The following is an 18,631-nucleotide window of genomic DNA, read 5'->3' as shown; positions in this document are numbered from 1 at the left end:
AAGTCTTTGAAGTCAAGATTATATTACTAGAGGAAAAATCGGAATAGTTCTTTTAATATCTCATCGAAACTAAATTCATCAGTCAATATGAAAATTTTTTTAATCCTAAAAGATCAGTTAATTTAGGATGGAAGGAGTATGGTAAAATGTCATTATATGCTAATTTGAATTATGATAAAATGCCATTAAATGCTATTTTTTAAATCAATTGTTTTATCTTTTAACTTTTATAATTACTTAATAACTAAATTATAAAAATCACTTAGTTTATATAAATACCAAATACCACATCCATAGAATTGACACAATGGTATATAAGATAAGCTTCTATTAAGTTCACATGTGAAAAGATCAATTTATTTAACGTGAGAATCCATGTTTAACTTCCTCCGGATGTAAAATTTTTGTAGGCTAACAATAATCACACACTCTGAGTGAGATTAATATTTCTTACTTTAATTAATTAAAAAGATTAAATTTTGAACTTAATTTGATATTTTCCTTTTATTAATTAAAATTGTTTAACATTTTATAAAAAGTTAGTCCACTTACAAATGAAAATGGTTTAAATTAATACATAATATGGAGTATCATTTAAATAAGAATTTGACAATGATAAAGATTCATAATATTTAATCGAAACAGTAGACTTGAAAAATAAAAGTTCATGTCCATAAACTAATTCATCATTGGTCCTAAACATCATTATTTACCTGATATCGTCTAATCTATTTTTTTTTTAAATAATTTAATGAATGTTGTTTGCTGAATCTTGTAACACTTATTTGATTTACTTACATGCCCACATGCAGTAGCGGTATATATAGATTTGATTTATTTATTTTTTATTGCCAGCGGTTGGAAAAGGCTTTAATTTTTAATCTCATATTCTCATTTTTGACTAGGATTGGATGCTATAGTGGGTTGTGAAAATAATTCTTCTGACAAATATAATTCAATGTTTGGCACATTTAAATTGATTTACTAGAGTTTAAAAGGGTCATATGCCATGGGTGTAATATAATCATGCATGTCTGAACTGACAAACATGATGTGTGGAATTTTATTGTTTTACTGATTTTATTTTTCTTTCAGCAACATGATGTTTTTTTTATGATTCTTTTTCACATCGAAAACTTGAGGGAGTCTTAATTTATAGAACTATACAAGAGACTCCAATAGTCGTGATTCATTTGTGACTTGGACGACTGCCAATGTCAATTTTTGCCTTTACCATTTTTTATTTGAGATTCACAAATGGATTTTTCTTATGATATATAAATCATGTTAATTTTTCATGAACCCTTTTTTTTTTCTTGCTTATCCTGTAAATGATGAAAGTCCATAGCAACAAAATGGATCAAAACAAGCAAGGTGAAGCAGCAGAAGGAGGGAATATTGGTCATCCAGCACATGGCAAGAACCAAGAAGAGCAATCTAACCCTATGATAGCACCTACAAATCCTCCCAAAAAGAAAAGCTTGGAGGAACAACTCAACGACTTCTGGGCAGCACAGCGCGAGGAAGCTAAGATGACCACTAATTTCAAGACTCACAGCTTGCCCTTGTCGAGGATTAAGAAGATCATTAAGACCGACAAGGATGTAAAGATGATATCTGCTGAGACTCCCGTGGTGTTTGCCAAAGCCTGTGAAATGTTCATCAAGGAGCTCACAATAAGGGCTTGGGCTAATACTGAGGCTCGCAAAGGGAAGATACTTTCCCAGCGTGACCTTGTATCCGCCATCTCCCAGACTGCTTCTTTTGATTTTCTCGATGATATTATGCCCAAGGATGCAGGCTTACCAAGAACAAGCATTGCTTCAACAGAGAATGCTTATCTAAACATGCCACCTCAGCAGAATGTTGCAGGCCTTCCATATGATGCTCCAACCATGGCCTTTCCTAATCTAAACCATCATGCTCCCAATTAGGATGAGTGAAGAAGACACAGGTAATGAAGGGTACTGTGTATGGTCGAAATTTTCATGAGCTTTAGATTATATGAGACCTTTGCTTTTGTTTCCCTACTGTTATGTTAAAGTACTGAATTTAGTAGTTCTCATTTGAATTGAATATTTATAAATTATGAATTTGTTTTTCGTGGCAACTTGAGCCTTGAGGGATAATTAGCTCCAGGGTTGCTTTTAAATAGAAGGTTCTGCTCTTGTTTCAATTCCAGGTGTTGTGCATGCTGCGTAAGCGCGTTTCATATATAGTAGCATCACGAGCTTATATAATTTGAGATGAATAGGTGATTAATATATGCATAAATAAGCTCCTATATTACAAATGTGTCTTATTTTGAACGGAAGACATTCAATTTTTAAGCCTATAATCATGAATTTGGTTCTGATTATATATATATATATATTATATTCTTATCTGTATGTCTTAATCATATATATTATGAGTTATGTTTCTCGCTTATTAAATATGTTTCATTACCACCTTATTTTCAGTTTTTCTATGTTTAATTTGGAACTTAAATCTCAATCTATTCAAAACAAAGTCAAGATATATCTTCTTTTCTCTTCCTCGCTGTGTGCGTATTTTGTTCTAGGGCTATTTGATTATCAAATTTGATCTAATTTTACACCTCATATCTGTGCTTGTGAATACTATGCATAGTTAGTTTTTTTTTTTTTTACTTTTTTTTTTCAATGAGGAATTTTTTAAAAAAGGTTATGCGAATTGTTTAGTTAACAAGACCAAAAGCATTGATTTAATTGGAGGCTTTTAATTTAGAGGTAGTTTCTGTTGCAGCTGTTGAGCATGTTGCATGCAAGCACGACAGTAGCATTATGCACATTTACATTTTGAGATAAATAAGAGATTATTAATTTATGCACAAATAAGCTCGTATTACAAAGTTGTCTATTTTGAATGGAAATCACTCAAATCTTTTAAGCATATATAATCTTAAATTTGATTCCGAATTTATATGTATCTAAAGAATTCGTTTTGAAATATCCTTAATTTTGTTTAACAATTAATGATATTATGAATTATGTTTCTCACCTTTTAAGCAAGATGAAATTTTGAGAAACTTTTATTATAACCTACTTCACTTCAACTTTCTCTATTTGATTTGAAATTGAAATGTCAATCTGTTTAAAACAAAATCTAGATACACATATATCTTCTTAAATTTCTCCTCCTCTATGTGAGCTTGCGTGTTTTCTTCTGGCTATTTGATTATCAAATCAATACATCATATTTGTGTTTATATGATTGATGTATATATATAGTCATCTTTTTGTGAGTTTTTTCAACGACAAATTTAGTTAAAAGGTTCTTCTAATTGTTGACTTGGCCAAAAGCATTGAATTAACTTAGGGCTTTTAATTTGGTGCTAGTTTCGGTTCTAGGTGTTGTGCATGCTGCATTTAAGCCCACAACAGCATTATGCATTTATATATTTCCAGATAAATAAGAGATTATAATATGCATATATAAACTCTTATACTACACATGTGTGTTATTTTCAATGGAAGACAGCCGAATCTCTTAAACATATGATAAGAATTTGAATCCTATATATATATATATGTATATATATATATATATATATATATATATTTCTATCTTATTAACTAAGATGATAATCTGAGAAACACAAACAAATAAAATAATTTGAAGAATTTAGAAAATTCTAAAAGCCTTGAACTAGAATTTCAAATACCATTTTGTTTAATTTATTTGAAAATAATGATCTTTTTTATCATTTGTTTTTAGTTAAAACTTTTAAAACAAATAATTACATTTTTCAAAATAAAGCAAAGCTAACATGTGTTAAAATTTATTATTTTTCAAAAATAGAAATGAAGCTTTATGGAATGTAATTACAAAGGATTGTTTTCTTTATAAAAAAATTCGTACGAATTTATTTAAGATAAAATATATTTTTGGTCCCTCTAAAATTTGAAAAGTTTAATATTACTTATTATAAAATTGTTTGTTTATTTTTTGTTCTTTTAATTTTGAAATGCATCACATTTGGTTCTCCAGGTGATTTAGATAATGCTTTATAGATAGAGAAGAAGTGATTTAGATATAATACATGAAGGATAAAAAGTTATCCATTTCAAAATTAAGAGGGTCAATAAATAGACAAAATTTTAGAAAGACTAAAATCAAACTTTTTAAATTTTAATGGACTAAAAATATATTTTAACTATTTATTTATCATAAAGAAAAATTGCAGAACAAAATAAAGAAACATAGGACAAAAGTTAACAATATGATTTAGGTAAGAAAGTGATGTTTTGTATTGGACGTGGTTTTAAGACACACAATTCATCAATTTATTGGTGCCCCCAAAATTATTTTCTAGTTTCCCAAATTATATACACTTCGTATCCTACTTTATAGTTTCTCAAAATATATACTGATAGCAACTCACCCATGGAACCAGCTCTGCAGGTACCACGTACCAATGTCGATACCAGGCCCACACGCACTCACACGAGGCCTGCATACTTGAATGATTACGAGTGATTTCGTTAGCGTTGTCGAGGGTTAGGGGGACAACATCTTATTGTTATAATAGAATAGGATATTATCCTTTTAGCTAATGATAACTTCATGTATAAATATATGAATGCATGAATGAATAAAGGAGAAAGTTCAGTCAATGTTAGACCCTACAGGTACCTAGACTCCCAGAAGAATGAACTTGAGAGGCAGGTTGCCGCCATGTTGGAAGCGGATATGATCCGCCCTAGCCGTAGCCCGTTCTTTTCTCTGGTGTTATTGGTGAAGAAGAAGGATGGAAGCTGGCGTTGCTGTGTCGACTATCGCGCCTTAAACGCCATAACTATCAAAGATCGTTTCCCCATGACAACGATTGATGAGTTACTGGATGAGATCGGCAACGCATCTTGGTTTTCGAAGTTGGATCTCCGTCAAGGGTTCCACCAAATTCGGATGCACGACAATGACATCCCGAAAATGGCGTTCCGAACCCATTATGGTCACTACGAATTCAAGGTGATGCCCTTCGGCTTGACCAATGCACCCTTTATCATCGCGACGGTCTTCTTTGACGACATCCTCGTCTACAGTCCTTCTTTTCCGGCACACCTTCAGCATTTTGATGAGAATCATGAAACTGGCCTAATACAGGCTAAAGGCCCAAGTGGAGAAGGACAAAGGTCCAAGTGGAGAAGGACAAAGCCCCCGAGTGGAGAAGGATGAAGGCCCAGAGGCAGAGACACTATTAAGACTATTAATTGTTGCTGAAGGCCCAAACTAATTTGAAGGCTCAAGTTAAATAAGTTTTTAGTTATAATTTATTTTTATTCTAATTTTGGCCCAAACTGTTTAGAAGGCCCATGTCTATTTTTATCTTTTTGTTCAGCTACACTATAAGTATTGGTTTTTGTTTTGAATAAGAAAAAACTTTTGGCATTTTGATAAAATTTGGTGAGAGTTTCTCTCCGGGTTCCTTGTTGAACCAATTATCAGACTTATCAAGGTAATCCTTGTGGCGTCTACCCAGACTTATCTTCCTTAACCGGAAGTGGCGTCTACCCTGACTTATCTTCCTTCACTGGAAGTGGCGTCTACGCTGACTTATCTTCCTTCACTGGAAGTGGCGTCATCCAAATCTTCGTAGCCTGTATCAAGTGATCCGTTCCTAGTCAGGTTCACATCATCTGGTATCAGAGCTTCGGCTCTTGATACAGGTTCTATCCTATCCTATTATTTTCTTTGTAATTTGTCCAGGTTCGTGTTTTGTTCTTGTTCTGTTATTTGCGTTTTTGTTTATGTCTTGTTTCGTTCTTGTTTGCGTCTTGTGTTCTGTTATTTGCGTTTTTGTTTACATCTTGTTTCGTTCTTGTTTGCGTCTTGTGTTCTGTTATTTGCGTTCTTGTTTACATCTTGTTTCGTTCTTGTTCTTGTTTCTTGTGTCTTTCACACTTTGTGTCAAAAAAAAAAGTTGCAAAAATTTTGAAAAAAAAAAGTGGGTGTTTGATCTTTGAACACGAAATTGAGGCAGTTAGAGGCTTTTTTTTGGCAGAAAATCGTGTACCAAATCCCCTTATCTAGATTCTCCTCTGAATTCTGAGCGTTTTGATATATAGTGGGCCTCAAACGGATAACCGTAGCAAAAGTTATGAGCATTTGAAGTTTACTTGTCATATCTGTTATCTTATCTGTTATCCTATCTGTTATCTTATTTGTTATCATATCTGTTATCCAAATTAAATCTAATTTGTTATCCAAATCTGATCTATTATCCAAATCAAATCAAATTTTTTTTATCCAAATCAGATTTGTTATCCAAATCAAATCAAATCTAATCTGTTATCCATATCAAATCCAATCTGCTATCCAAATCAAGTCCAAGTTGTTATCCCAAATCAAATCTGTTACTCTGATAATTATATTGTCTTTCCTTTTATTTTATATTACCTTGTGTGTCTAATTCAGTCCATCCAGGAACTTAAGAGGGAGTGAGTGGTAAAAGGCAAGAGTGAAAACATCACACAAAAGCTTATATTGAGAGCATCAAACACGAGTGAACTACCATTAAAGAGAGAAACACGTGAGTAGAGTGTGGTGAGGTCCTGAATTTTTTTTTAATTTACTGCAAAATTCTTTGTTCCTTAATCATGGCAAGAGCTGGTGACAATGGTGGTGTATATCATCAACTGGACGAATCTCAATGCTTATTTCTGGCCGCGTGGACTACACAAATGCAACGTTTGTTGAACCGTAACAAAGAAGAGCCCTACAGATGAATAGCCAAATCTTCCTCATTTACTCTTAAACCTCTATCCCCTAGAGAAGTGTGTGATGACCAAATCAGAATGGGAGAAAAGAGAGAACAAGAGAAAGAAAATAGTGAGGCACCACAAAGGAATATGAAAAAGAAGAGTGATACACCCGAGGAAAAGAGTGATACACATAAGAGAGAGAGTGATATACATGAGAGAAAATTTAATTATTTTGCAGAGGCGAGTGAAGTGAGGAAAGTGTTACCTGCTCATGAACCACTCAATCTACAGTATTGCAAAGACAGTAAAATTTCTACTGATAATTCTAATGAGTTTACTATTTCTATTTCTCCTAGTGTTCAACCATTATTGCAGGAATTTAAAAATGTCTTTCCTAAGGAGATTCCTCATGGACTACCACCTTCAAGAGGCATAGAACATCAAGTTGATCTCCTCCCCGGAGCTTCATTGCCTAACAGGCCAACTTACAAAAGCAATCCCCAAGAGACTCAACGAAAGGATGCACATGCCAAAGTTGAGTATGTGAAAAGATTGTATGACCAAGTGAAGGTGCAAATTGCAAAGAAGAATGAAAACTATGCCAAGCAAGCCAACAAGAAAAGGAAGGAAGTGGTACTTGAACCCGGTGATGATCCTGGACATTTGAGGACAAATGTTTTCCAAGAAGGAGGGAATGATGAGAATCATGAAACTGGCCTAATACAGGCTAAAGGCCCAAGTGGAGAAGGACGAAGGCCCAAGTGGAGAAGGACAAAGCCCCCGAGTGGAGAAGGATGAAGGCCCAGAGGCAGAGACACTATTAAGATTATTAATTGTTGCTGAAGGCCCAAACTAATTTGAAGGCTCAAGTTAAATAAGTTTTTAGTTATAATTTATTTTTATTCTAATTTTGGCCCAAACTGTTTAGAAGGCCCATGTCTATTTTTATCTTTTTGTTCAGCTACACTATAAGTATTGGTTTTTGTTTTGAATAAGAAAAAACTTTTGGCATTTTGATAAAATTTGGTGAGAGTTTCTCTCCGGGTTCCTTGTTGAACCAATTATCAGACTTATCAAGGTAATCCTTGTGGCGTCTACCCAGACTTATCTTCCTTAACCGGAAGTGGCGTCTACCCTGACTTATCTTCCTTCACTGGAAGTGGCGTCTACGCTGACTTATCTTCCTTCACTGGAAGTGGCGTCATCCAAATCTTCGTAGCCTGTATCAAGTGATCCGTTCCTAGTCAGGTTCACATCACATTTGGAGGTAGTTTTCACTACATTGTTGCAGGGTCATTCTACCTTCGTCGTTTGAAATGTACCTTCACCGAATAATAGTTGAATTACCTAGGCCACATCGTGTCTCCGCAGGGTGTCACGCCGGACCCAGAGAAAATCCAGGTGATGACCGCATGGCCCACCCCTACATCTCCTTTGGACCTCCGAAGTTTTATGGTCCTCACTGGTTTTTATCGCAAATTCATTCGAAATTATGCCGCCACCGCAGCTCCATTAACGACATTACTATGTAAGGATAAGTTCATGTGGAATCCTGAAGCTCAGGCCGTGTTCCAACACTTGAAAACCCTAATGACTCAGGCGCCCATCCTCGCCCCAGACTTCACCGTGCCATTTACTCTAGAGACGGACGCTTCCAGCACAGCTATCGGTGCTGTCCTACTTCAGAAGTCGTGCCCCATCGCGTATTTTAGTAGGTAGTTGTGTCCCCGGTTGTAGAGAGCTTCCATGTACGTCCGTGAACTGCATGCTATCACCACCGCCGTACATAAATGGCATCATTTCCTGTTAGGGCACACCTTCGTCATCATGATAGACCACCGGAGCTTGAAGGAGTTGATGTCACAGGTCATTCAAACTCCCGAGCAGCAACGTTACCTTGCCAAGCTTCTTGGGTATGATTATACCATCCAATACAAACCTGGCTTGACCAATATGGTTGCAGACGTCTTGTCTAGGGTTCCGGCACCACCATCCCTAATGCTTTTATCAGTCCCACATAATCTCTTCATGGAACAGCTCCAACAATAATTTTTGCAAGACACTGCGTACCAGGAATTACTCCACCAGGTCCAACGCTACCCTGTTGCTCATCCGGGTTTCACAGTCAAGCAGAATATGCTTCTTTTCCGAGATAAACTATGGCTTTCTTTTGGCTGTTAACTCGTTGGCAAGTGTACCAAATCGTTACAAGTAGTAAAGTTCTCGGAAGTCCGAGTGTCGAATCCACAGGGACTTTGTTTGTACTTAGATTAATGCAAACCCAATTTAAAAGCAAGAGATAAGAATTTAAAATAAAAGATAAAGAAAGATAGAAGATAAAGTAAAGAAAAGATAAGATATTTATAGATAAACTTAAAAGAGAAAAGAAAAGATAAGATACTTAAAGATAAAATTAGAAGATAAAAGAAAAGATAAAAGATTGAAGGATCAAAACAGAAGATAAAATATTTAAATTGCGATATGATAAAGATAACTACTTCTACGAAATTCAAATAAAGGAGAAATAAAATCTATATAATAAAATTGCTAAAACCTAACCAGTCTAATCAGCCTAGATATATGGATTCAGGATTTGTCTGTTATCAATACCAGTGAACTAATTCTGCCCCACATCTATCCATCTACTTGCCCCTGATGCCTCACGATGACAAGCCTACCTTAATTACCTATCTTCCAAATGCCCTTTGCGAAGACTCAATAACTAAGATGCATTAGGATTACATTCTAGATGTTTGCTAAAGCATGGGCATTGGGACATTAAGTCATGCTAACCCAATAATTTCTTTCTTTTAGTGTTCTATTAAGCGTTACCCTCTCCCGAGTGGCCTAACCCTTAAAACCGATTCACGCATTCATTCCTTATTCCTAATTAGGCTTTACCCTCTCCCGAGTGGCCTAAAGACTAACAGAAAACAAAGTCCGAGATGCAGAATAAGCAAGAAAGAAAAGCAGATAAAAGAAACTGGAAGGAAAAACCCTCTAAAAGATAACCCGATAATTTCCTCCTTTTAGTGTTCTCTTAAGCGTTACCCTCTCCCGAGTGGCCTAACCCTTAAAACAGATTCAAGTATTCATTCCTTACCCCTAATTAGGCTTTACCCTCTCCCGAGTGGACTAAACCCTAACAGAAAACAAGTTCAGAGATACAAGATGTAAAAAGAAAGAACGGTAAATAAATAAAGAACCTGGAGGGAATTCCTCTTTTTATTGATAACTCTTGAAATGCTCCATACATCATTGGCTTTTTAGGCCTGTCAGGCCCTAGCAAGGGGGTTAGCCACTCATGGTCATGAGGGCTTTACAATGAGAAGGGGGTGAAAGAAAGAGAGTAAATGAAACCCCTAGGAGAGGGGGTTCTGTGGTGGTAGTCCTATGTCCCTTGGATTGACTCTCTATTTATAGTTGCTGAAGTGGGCTTTGGGCCTTCGTAGGCGCGCTTAGCGCGACACCCCGCGCTTAGCGCATGTACTTCCTGGCCCGCTTAGCTCGTGATGCGCGCTGAGCGCGCGTATTGGGTTGGGCCTTCTTCAAATTTTCTTCTTTTCTTCAATTTTTCTGCCCTTTTTGCTTGTTACACCTCCAATTTTTATATCTGCACCCAAAAATTCAATTTAATTAATTTTCTAACTTTTAATCACAAATAACTGCTAAATAATTAATTTCAAGCCAATATTTGACTAATTTTCTACTATCAAAATACAATTATTTAGCAGTTATCATTGGCCATGATCTTATGAAGGTGCTTTTGGAGGAATTTCATCATACACCGTTAGGCAGCCATATGGGTGTTGCGAAAACACTCCATCGTATACAGCAACATTTTTGTTGGCCCAAGATGCGCTAGGATATCCACCAATATATTGCTCAGTGTGCAACATGTCAACAGATAAAGTCGGAAACTCGTAAGCCCACCGATCTTCTACAACCATTGCTAATCCCTTCATCCTTGTGGGATGACCTGTCCATGGATTTTATTACTGGTCTTCCGGCTTCTCAGGGATACACCACCATCATGGTGGTTGTCAACCGTTACTCCAAGGGAACCCACCTTGGGCCTTTACCAACCCATTACATCGCCCACAAGGTTGCCGTATTATTCATGGATACTGTCTGCAAGCACCATGACTTTCTGTGTAGTCTCGTTTCGGAGAGGGACCCCATATTCATCAGTGCATTTTGGCGTGAGCTCTTCTGTATGAGTGGCACCAAACTTTGATTCAGCACCGCCTACCATCCGCAAACAGACGGTCAAACGGAGGTTATCAACCGTGTACTCGAACAATACTTGCGAGCCTTCATCCATGATCATCCACAACATTGGTTCAAATACTTGTCTCTCGCCAAGTGGTCTTACAACACTTCCGTCCATAGTGGTACCGGCTTTTCACCGTTTGAGGTTATGTATGGTAAATAGCCTCCGGGTCTTCCTTTATACTCTGCCGGAACATCCACTGTTGAAGCTGTGAATGCTATATTAACTTCGCGGGCAGCCATACATCATACCCTCACACGCAGGCTCCAAAAATACCAAGATTCGATGAAACGCATGGCTGAATCACACCGTCGGGACCTTACCTTCAATATAGGTGATTGGGTCTACGTCCGACTCCGGCCTTACCGCCAGACCTCGATGCAACCCTCCTATTCCAAGCTGTCCAAACAGTTTTAAGGACCATATCAGATACAGGCATGGGTTGGCCAAGTTGCGTACTGCCTACAGTTGCCACCAACTTCCAAAATCCACCAAGTTTTTCACGTCTCCCTCCTCAAGGCTCATCATGGCTTAACACCACCTGAGTTACAAGCACTGCCATCCTTTAGCACCGATAACCACCCACTTGTCCACCTTTTGTGATTTCTGGATTGGAAAATGGATGATTCCACGACACCCCCTACTCCACAAGTCCTAGTACAGTGGACCGGCTTGGCACCCGAAGATACCACATGGGAGTCCTGGATGCAGCTCAAGGATATTTACGACGTTGAGGACAAGGTCTATTTTCTGACAGGGGGTATTGATAGCAACTCACCCATGGAATCAGCTCTGCAGGTACCACGTACCAATGTCGATACCAGGCCCACACGTAGGACTTCACGCACTCACACGAGGCCTGCATACATGAATGATTATGAGTGGTTCCGTTAGCGTTGTCGAGGGTTAGGGGGACAACATCTTATTGTTATAACAGAATGGGATATCATCCTTTTAGGTAATGATAACTTCATGTATAAATATATGAGTGCATGAATGAATAAAGGAGAAAAGTTCAATCACTTATATTTCCTTTACGCGCTTTATCTCCTTTAGCTGTATCTCTTTTAGCTGCATCTACCATATACACTCAATGTTAATTGGTATAATGTGGAGAATGGGGGGCTACACATTCTTTGTGCGACGGGTGGTTTCTATGGTCATGTAACTCGTGTGATTGCCACCACTCAAATGTTGCCAAAACGGTTGACGAGGGTGGTATAATCCAAATAGGGGAGAACCAAGGCCAAGGGATGCAATTAGTGGTAGGGCAAATCGTATCCAATATGGATCAATCAGTTGGAATCTCACCAATGGCTGTGCATGGGGAGTGAATAGCAAAAATACATAAAAATAAAAATTTAGCAGCAAATGAAAAAGTTTCCAAATTAGGATATATATATATATATCCCATAATGACATGAAAATCCAAAACGAATCTAATGCTTCTCCCTATCAAGGGAGAGTTAGGGTTGGTTATAAGGCTGAGTTTATTTCTTCCAATAAAAACACACACCCGGGCTCTGACCACTAATATACATGGTGTAGTGGACATTAATCAAACACCTAGTCAAGGGGGTTCGGGGAAAGGACTTCACAATCATGCATGATCAGAGGCCTTGTGCTGATGTACAAGGCAAGAGGTAAGCAACATGGCGCAACATCCATGTCGTACTAAAAGAATAATGACCTATAATTACGAATGCTTTTACCTATAGACATAAAATGCTGAGGTGGGTTGTCTTGAATATAAAATGTTTACTGCATTATAACTTCTAATCAAATAATGGTTAGAGGTTACAATGCAAGAAGCAACAAAAGAAAAATAAATATATAAAGTAGAAAAACCCATAACAACATCTATAAAATAGATAGCATTCAATAAATTTGTAAATAAAGACACTAATTGAAATTTTTATTTTATTTTATAGCAAAATAAAGCAAAACATTTTGCAGAAGGATTAGCGTTTGAAATGCTGGAGCCAAATAGAGATATGCACTACAAAATAAAGTTGCAATTTGTGGCAGTTAAAATAACTGTTAGGGCTACAAAGATGCAAAATTTCTACTTGGAATGAAGCTCGTCATGGGATGCTGAACACGAACCTTGATGCAGGCTCCAATGTTGGAAACACTAGATTCTTTGGTCACCAAGTCCAGGAAATGCTACGATAGGAAGAGATGTTGGACTTTCTATTTCTCTGGAAGTAGACTTGAGCTTCAATGCTGAACTGCATGCTGTCATGTTGATGATTAAAGTTGCTGAAAGTAAGAATTAGTTTCCACTTTGGCTGGAATCAGATTCATTGCTTACTGTTACAACATTTCAGAGTATACTAGCTAGCCTGGTGCCTTGGCATTTGAAAAATAAGTGGTGCAACTGTACGTCTTGAGGCTTTGAACAAGGATTTTCAGAGTTTCTCATATCTTCGGATCGAGAGGGCAACACTTTTGTTGATAAATTGGCAAATTTAGGTTTATCTGTCCAGGGTCTTCCGTGGTGGGATGAATTTCCTATAGCTTTCTTAAAGATGACTTTTATAGGAATAGGGTGGGTTTAATTACCATTTTACAGAATCTGTTAGCTTCTAAAGCGGCTGTGCTTGGAGTTTATATGTTCCTTGAGGACTATTTCTATTATTACTAAATTTGGGATTAAATGGCATAGGATCTCAAGTTTCCTGGTGCCAATCTAGTTGGGTTTATGATGCCAATCTAGTTGGGATTTATGAGTCTTGAGCAATGTTGTTTTGTTCCTAGCTTTAAATAAAAAAACATTAATTTGAGACTTGTAACCGGATTTTTCCACAAGCTGTCCCCTTTAATTTCCAGGTGTTATTTAAACCTTTTTGCAAGGTCCATTCGTCATAATGGTTGAAAGATCAATCACATCACTCACCCTAATTCTGTAGGATCTTCTCCACATTTTCGCCATTGAAGAAGCAACCCTTGGAAGAGGAGCTTGATAATTCAATGGATTCACCATCCTCCCTGACCGTATGATCAGCCTTGTTTGCTCTTATGCTCGCCAGGTTTTGCCGGATTCTTTTAGTTACGGTTAGATGAATTGTGTGGAATTCCTCTACTCCACACACTAAAAGAGAGATAAACCTTGAATTGAAAATAGAGGTGTTTAGTTTTGAATAGCTATGTCAGCTTGTTGGGGTTACTAGGCTGAAAGAAATCGAGCTAGATGGAGAGTGTTGGGTTCTAAAGAAATCACAGGGAGAAAGAAAAGGGATTAGATAATCACAATATAGGGTTCAAATGGTGAGAGAAAGATAAGGATATTGGAGATGTAGCGTTGGGGTGGAGGGATATCAGAGTTGACGTGGAGGGATTGATCAGTATGGTGGTGAAGAGTTGGCTACTACCAAAAAGGTATTATTGGTTTTCCTGGATACTTGAATGCCATCATTTCAGAATAACAAATTATAAAATCATCTTATAGTAAGTAGATGATTGAGTTTTCCATATAACTATTATCATGTTAGTACTTTAGGCCATCTAAGATCACTGTCATAGATTAGAACTGGGTAATGTTAACTCTTCACGACCAAATTCATTGATTTATAAATATAATAATTAGATATGTGTTCTTCCAAACTGCTTTGTATTTATTTGCCAGATATTACTCTAATATTTTTCTGATATATTGTTAGCAAAATTCCAGTTTGTAAGGTTTTTAACAAAAGATTTCTGGGTTCTGGATGGTCATAATATTTTTAAAGTTCTCAATTTAAAATCACTAACCATCGATTTGCTTAGCATTTCTGGAACCTTTTTGTAATTTCATGGTTGTCTATGGCAGAAATATTTTTCTGGTTTTTATTAGGTCATCCCGTCTAATGACCGTTATGAAAAATTAAACCATGGACACGTAACTAGAGGTAAATGATGGGTGTACTAGTGCTTTTGAAGTCTATTATAAGTACAACTAATTGAATTGTGAGATTTGTTTAGATTTTCAACATTTTATAGAGCCACACATATAATTGTAAAAGATCTTTTGAAAAAAATACTTGGATTGAATTAGTCTACAAAGGTTAAAATATTGTAAAAATTTCTCACAATTGATTTAGTTATGATTATAACACATTTTAAAAGTATCATTCCATACTATTGAGTTCCACTTTCAATTAGGTGTTTACGGTCAATTTTTTTTAAATGACCATCAGACAGGATAATACAATTAAAAAAACTTAAAGGTTCAAGGAAACAATTAAGAAAAAAAAGAGTTTAGGAACCTAACTGAAAATCTGACAAACGTATGAGGACCCACAACTTATCTAAACCTTATTTAAAAGTAATTATCTTTTTGTGAACTTTTTTCGTAAAAAAATTAAAACAAATAATTACTTTTTTCAAGAGGAAGTAAAACTACGATCTGTTAAAATTTATAATTATTTTTTTATAAAATGGAATCAAGTTTTATGGAATGTAATATATTATGAAGTATTATTTTCCTTTTCAAAAAAATTTTTATGTATTTTTTTATCATAAATAAAAATTTGGAATAGAAAATAAAAATACAAAAGTGAACATTGTTATACCCCAAAAAGTGAACATTGTATTGATCAAGATATTGATTCAATGTTTAAGAGTTTAATTGTGATTAAATTATGATTGAATCGATTTAATAAGTTAATAATAATCAAATAATATTAAAAACTAAAATAAAAACATCATTTTATAGCATAATATAGGTTCTTAACATTTAAAGTAAACAAAAAAATCTAATCAAATATATCATAATATTTCGGTTTATATTTTAATAAAATACAATAATTTAATAAGCAATAACATATAAAATAAAAAACAAAATGAGTAATAATTAATATAATACTGTAAAATTATAAGAAAATTATATATAAAAATATAAATGACTAAATTAAATGTTTTATAAAAATTAATAAAATAAGTTATACCAGTTGTAAACCTTATTAAATTTCTTGGTATTTGTCTTTTAAATATTTTAAATTGTAAAGTGAGAAGGAAAAGCACATTGATAGTCAATTGAGAAGGAAAATTAATAAAATAATTTATACCAATTGTAAACCTTATTTTAAATTTTATATCCAATACAATGATAATCAATCGAGAGAGAGAGTTCAACATTGTTCATTGGATGAAGAAATGAAAAAAAAAACAGTGAAAACTAAACTGGATGATGATACAATTGCAATATATTGAAATCAAATTCAAAATTAAAGACATGGATGCTTAAATGGGAATTTGATTAGTCCAATAATTTCAAAGAAATTACTATGACTTTCAAAATGCCAACTGGTTTTTGGAAATGTTTTGCTGGGTTTGGTGTAAATTGGAAGCATGCTGGCTCCTTGTTCACCACCGGATAATACGGCATGCAACTGTACATCTTTTGTCTTGTCATAAAAGTATTTTTGTAACGGATAATAATAATAATAATAATAATAATAATAATAATAATAATAATAATAATAATAATAATAATAATAATGTAATAAATGCTCATAATAATAATAATAATGTAATAAATGCTCATAATAATAATAATAATAATGTAATAAATGCTCATAATAATAATAATAATAAAACTAATAAGATAATAAATGCTAGTGCAAGGATAAATTCATCATTCAAAAATGTTATTGAAGTATTAAAACAAACCTCAATTTCATTACCACCTTCTTCTTCACCTCAATTTTCCCCTCTTTGGTTCAGAACTGAAATCTCAATCTGTTCAAAACAAATTAAACTTTAGGTAGATCTTCTTGTCTCTTCCTTTGTGTGTGTTTTATTCTTGCGATCTGATTATGAAGTTCAATGTCTTTTTTTAGTTATTGTATTGTAGCATTAAAAGAAACTCACTTCTTTCTTCTTTCTTCTTTCTTCTTTCTTTGACTTTCATGAAATCTCAATTTGTTCTAAACAAAGTTGAGGCATATCTTCTTCTATCCTCCCCTTTCAGTGGTGTTTTCTCCTTGCTATCTGAATTCAATATAATTTCATGCATAGTATTTGATTTGTACTTACATATTATAGTTCGTTTTATTGATGAGTTTTTTTTTGTTTTTTTATTGGAATTACAAATTTAAACTGTTTGTGGATTGTTTTGTTGAAAGGCCAAAAGCATGGGCTTTTAATCTGATGCTTGTTGCTGATCCAGGTGTTGTGAGTGTTGCATGCAAGTCCACGGTAGTATTATATACTTGTTTTTTTTATTATTGCTGGCAATTGGAAAAAGGTTTAATTTTTAATCTCAGATTCTCAGTTTTGTCAATGATTCTTATTGTGGGTAATGAATGAATTCCTGCCATATAATTCAATTGGAAAAAGGTTTAATTTTTTGAAGTTCTATTTGAGATCCACAAATGACTTTCTAGCAGCATATTTTTTTTTATCACTGCTCATGGTTATTCTTAGGGAATATATGATGGTCAAAGAATATTTTGCAGTCTATAACAACAACGCTAAAATGGATCAAAACCAGCATGTTCAACCAGCACAAGAAGCATATGGCGAAAACCAATATCAATCTAACCCCGTGACGACACCTACCGTTCTTCCAACTCAGACATCTGATTCTTCTCTTTCATCATCCTACCCAAGACAGCACCCAAATGATCCCCAATTGGAAGCCATGTACGAGCTACGACAAGAACGCTTGCAACAACAACTCAACAACTTCTGGGCAAAACAGTGCCAGGAAATCCAGGAGGCCACTGATTTAAGGACTCACAGCTTGCCTTTGGCTAGGATTAAGAAGATTATGAAGTCTGATGAGGATGTAAAGCTGGTATCAGCTGAGGCTCCGGTGGTGTTTGCCAAGGCTTGTGAAATGTTCATTATGGAGCTCACTTTGAGGGCTTGGGCTAATGTTGAGGAGGACCAAAGGAAGATAATTAAGAAGCATGACATTGCATCTTCAATCTCAAGGGCAGATGTGTTTGATTTTCTTATTGATACTGTCCCCAGGCCGCTTGAAAATATATTGGATCAACAAGGGTTTGTAGGCCTACCAACAAGCACTGTTCCAACTCCATTGAATGATGCTTGCTATCATAATCCCCCTCCTCAGGCGCTTGTTCCGGGCAATCCATATGGTTCTCCAAGAATAGCTGTGGGAATGCCTATTCTTGATCAAAATCATCCTGGGCTGCAAATCCATCATTTTCTAACTCCAATGGAGCCCACCCCCACCCCCACCCCCAATCCCCAAAACCCTTCTCCTAGTTCGGATTGTTGAACAAATAATATCTCATTAGCGAAAACAATGGTAATTAAGGATACATAAGATCAATTTGTTTAGCTTTAAGTGAGACCTTTATTTTGTGTTCCTTTAATTTCTAATGGTATGTTAGTTAATGTTGTAGCTCTGATTTGAATTGAATATCAAAGTTTGAGACGGTTTTTTGTGGCAATATGCGGCATAACTTCAAGGATGCTTTTAGCTAAAAGGCTCTGCAATATGTTTCTATTTCAGGTGTTGTGCATGCAATATGTAAGCCCCATAGTATTCATTTTGAGATAGATACGAGATTAATATTGATACTCAAATATTTTAAGCCTATAATGGTGAATTTTTCTTAATCTATATGTATAGAACAAAGTCACTATGAATATGCTTATTTTTAATGCTTAATCATAT

At 35.3% G+C, this 18,631-nt stretch overlaps 2 protein-coding genes across 2 annotated transcripts; both read left to right on the top strand.

The window, feature by feature from the left end:
* The first annotated feature begins 1,031 nt into the window (after positions 1-1,031).
* NF-YC11 (nuclear factor Y transcription factor family protein) lies at positions 1,032-1,934 on the top strand. The gene has a single exon (XM_003541580.5). It carries the CDS (start codon positions 1,332-1,334, stop codon positions 1,932-1,934), a length of 603 nt encoding a protein of 200 aa, XP_003541628.2. The 5' UTR covers positions 1,032-1,331.
* A 15,212-nt stretch (positions 1,935-17,146) lies between these two features.
* Positions 17,147-18,229, top strand: NF-YC10 (nuclear factor Y transcription factor family protein). The gene is made up of 2 exons (XM_014765715.3): positions 17,147-17,178; positions 17,439-18,229. The coding sequence occupies exons 1-2, from the start codon at positions 17,166-17,168 to the stop codon at positions 18,227-18,229; spliced, it is 804 nt and encodes a 267-aa protein (XP_014621201.1). The 5' UTR covers positions 17,147-17,165.
* Positions 18,230-18,631: the final 402 nt, after the last annotated feature.

This window comes from Glycine max, chromosome 13, assembly GCF_000004515.6.
Source record: "Glycine max cultivar Williams 82 chromosome 13, Glycine_max_v4.0, whole genome shotgun sequence".
NCBI classification, from domain to species: Eukaryota; Viridiplantae; Streptophyta; class Magnoliopsida; order Fabales; family Fabaceae; genus Glycine; species Glycine max.
The sequence above is the reverse complement of the archived record's forward strand: the minus strand, read 5'-3'. Positions and strand labels throughout refer to the sequence as shown.